At 50.7% G+C, this 1,303-nt stretch overlaps 1 protein-coding gene across 1 annotated transcript in view; it reads left to right on the top strand.

Annotated features, from left to right (window-relative positions):
• The first annotated feature begins 41 nt into the window (after window positions 1–41).
• LOC140334782 (sesquipedalian-1-like) overlaps window positions 42–1,303 on the top strand; it is a 5,977-nt gene continuing 4,715 nt past the window's right edge. Inside the window, exon 1 of the mRNA XM_072417024.1 lies at window positions 42–1,091. Coding sequence (XP_072273125.1) covers window positions 931–1,091 — 161 coding nt within the window. The 5' untranslated portion in view covers window positions 42–930. The remainder of the gene's footprint in view (window positions 1,092–1,303) is intronic.

Below are 1,303 nucleotides of genomic sequence, written 5' to 3'. Positions count from 1 at the left end.
ATCACTGACCCCCATCACTGACCTCCAACACTGACCCCCATCACTGACCCCCTTCACTGACCTCCATCACTGACCCCATTACTGACCTCCATCATTGACCTCCACCACTGACCCCCATCACTGAATTCACTGACCTCCACTACTAACCCCTATCACTGACCCCCATCACTGACCTCCACCACTGACCCCTATCACTGACCTCCCTCCTCCCTTTCGGAGGCCGGCCTCTATTCCATGATGAACCTTGATGAGGATTCAGTGATGGGGAAATATAACCCCCAGCATCCCCCCAGCCATGTGTGATGATGGATATCGGTGCCATACTATGCAGGGGGTATTTTTCCTGTTTATTGAGATTTGTATTACAAGGAGCCATTCCAATACAGTCAGTGGTTCATGGTGGGCAGATCCCGCATGGGCACACAGGCTTCTAGAAGGGAATGCTGGGCTTCCGTCACCACATTACTAGGCTTTTGCTTTACTGGCTGCACGATGAGGAAATGATTAAGGTGTTCTGGTCTGTGAGTAGCCGGTCCCTTATGGAGTCACCAGAAAGGTGAAAAACGTGGGACCCACTACATATAAAGAAGCCTGGGTGTGGGCACCCCCCAGAGATTGGTGGTCATATATGAACCCACTTATCATCAGATACCCCATGGGTAGAATATAGTGGGGGGATGGAACCTTTGTTGTGGGGATTAGTGGGGCAGAGGGGTCAGGGTGCTGACCCGAGGGGGGTGGAAGAGATTGCTGAGTGAAGTGTAAAATATTTCAGGAGGTGGATGGCATTTGTCACAGAGGCAGAGCAAATTTGTGTTTTCTCAGATAAACAGATTTTTATTAATTAGAATAAAAATATAAAATGAGATCTGCTGATGTTTTGTGACATTATAACGTGAACCCCCCAGGGGGTAAATCCTTCCTCCGTATATGCGGTGCTGGGTGGAGCAGTTTGAGTCACTCGCCAGGGAAAAGGGAACTAAGAGAGGACAGAAGAGCGCCAATCACTTCTGCTTTTCTAGAGACTCCAGCAGGCCTGACACTGGACTACAACTCCCAGAATGCACTGCTGCTCAAGGTGTGCCGGCCAGGTGAGAGCTCAGACACGCCCCCACCTGCAGAGAACGGCCTGCCATTGATACAGGAAGTGAGATACAAGAGACCACTGATCAGAGAGCGCAGCGACTGGAGAAGAGACCACTGATCAGAGAGAGAGAGCGCAGTGACTGGAGAAGAGACCACTGATCAGAGAGAGAGAGAGCGCAGTGACTGGAGAAGAGACCACTGATCAGAGAGAGAGCGC

Source organism: Pyxicephalus adspersus, chromosome 7 (genome assembly GCF_032062135.1).
Source record: "Pyxicephalus adspersus chromosome 7, UCB_Pads_2.0, whole genome shotgun sequence".
NCBI lineage: Eukaryota > Metazoa > Chordata > Amphibia > Anura > Pyxicephalidae > Pyxicephalus > Pyxicephalus adspersus.
The sequence above is the reverse complement of the archived record's forward strand: the minus strand, read 5'-3'. Positions and strand labels throughout refer to the sequence as shown.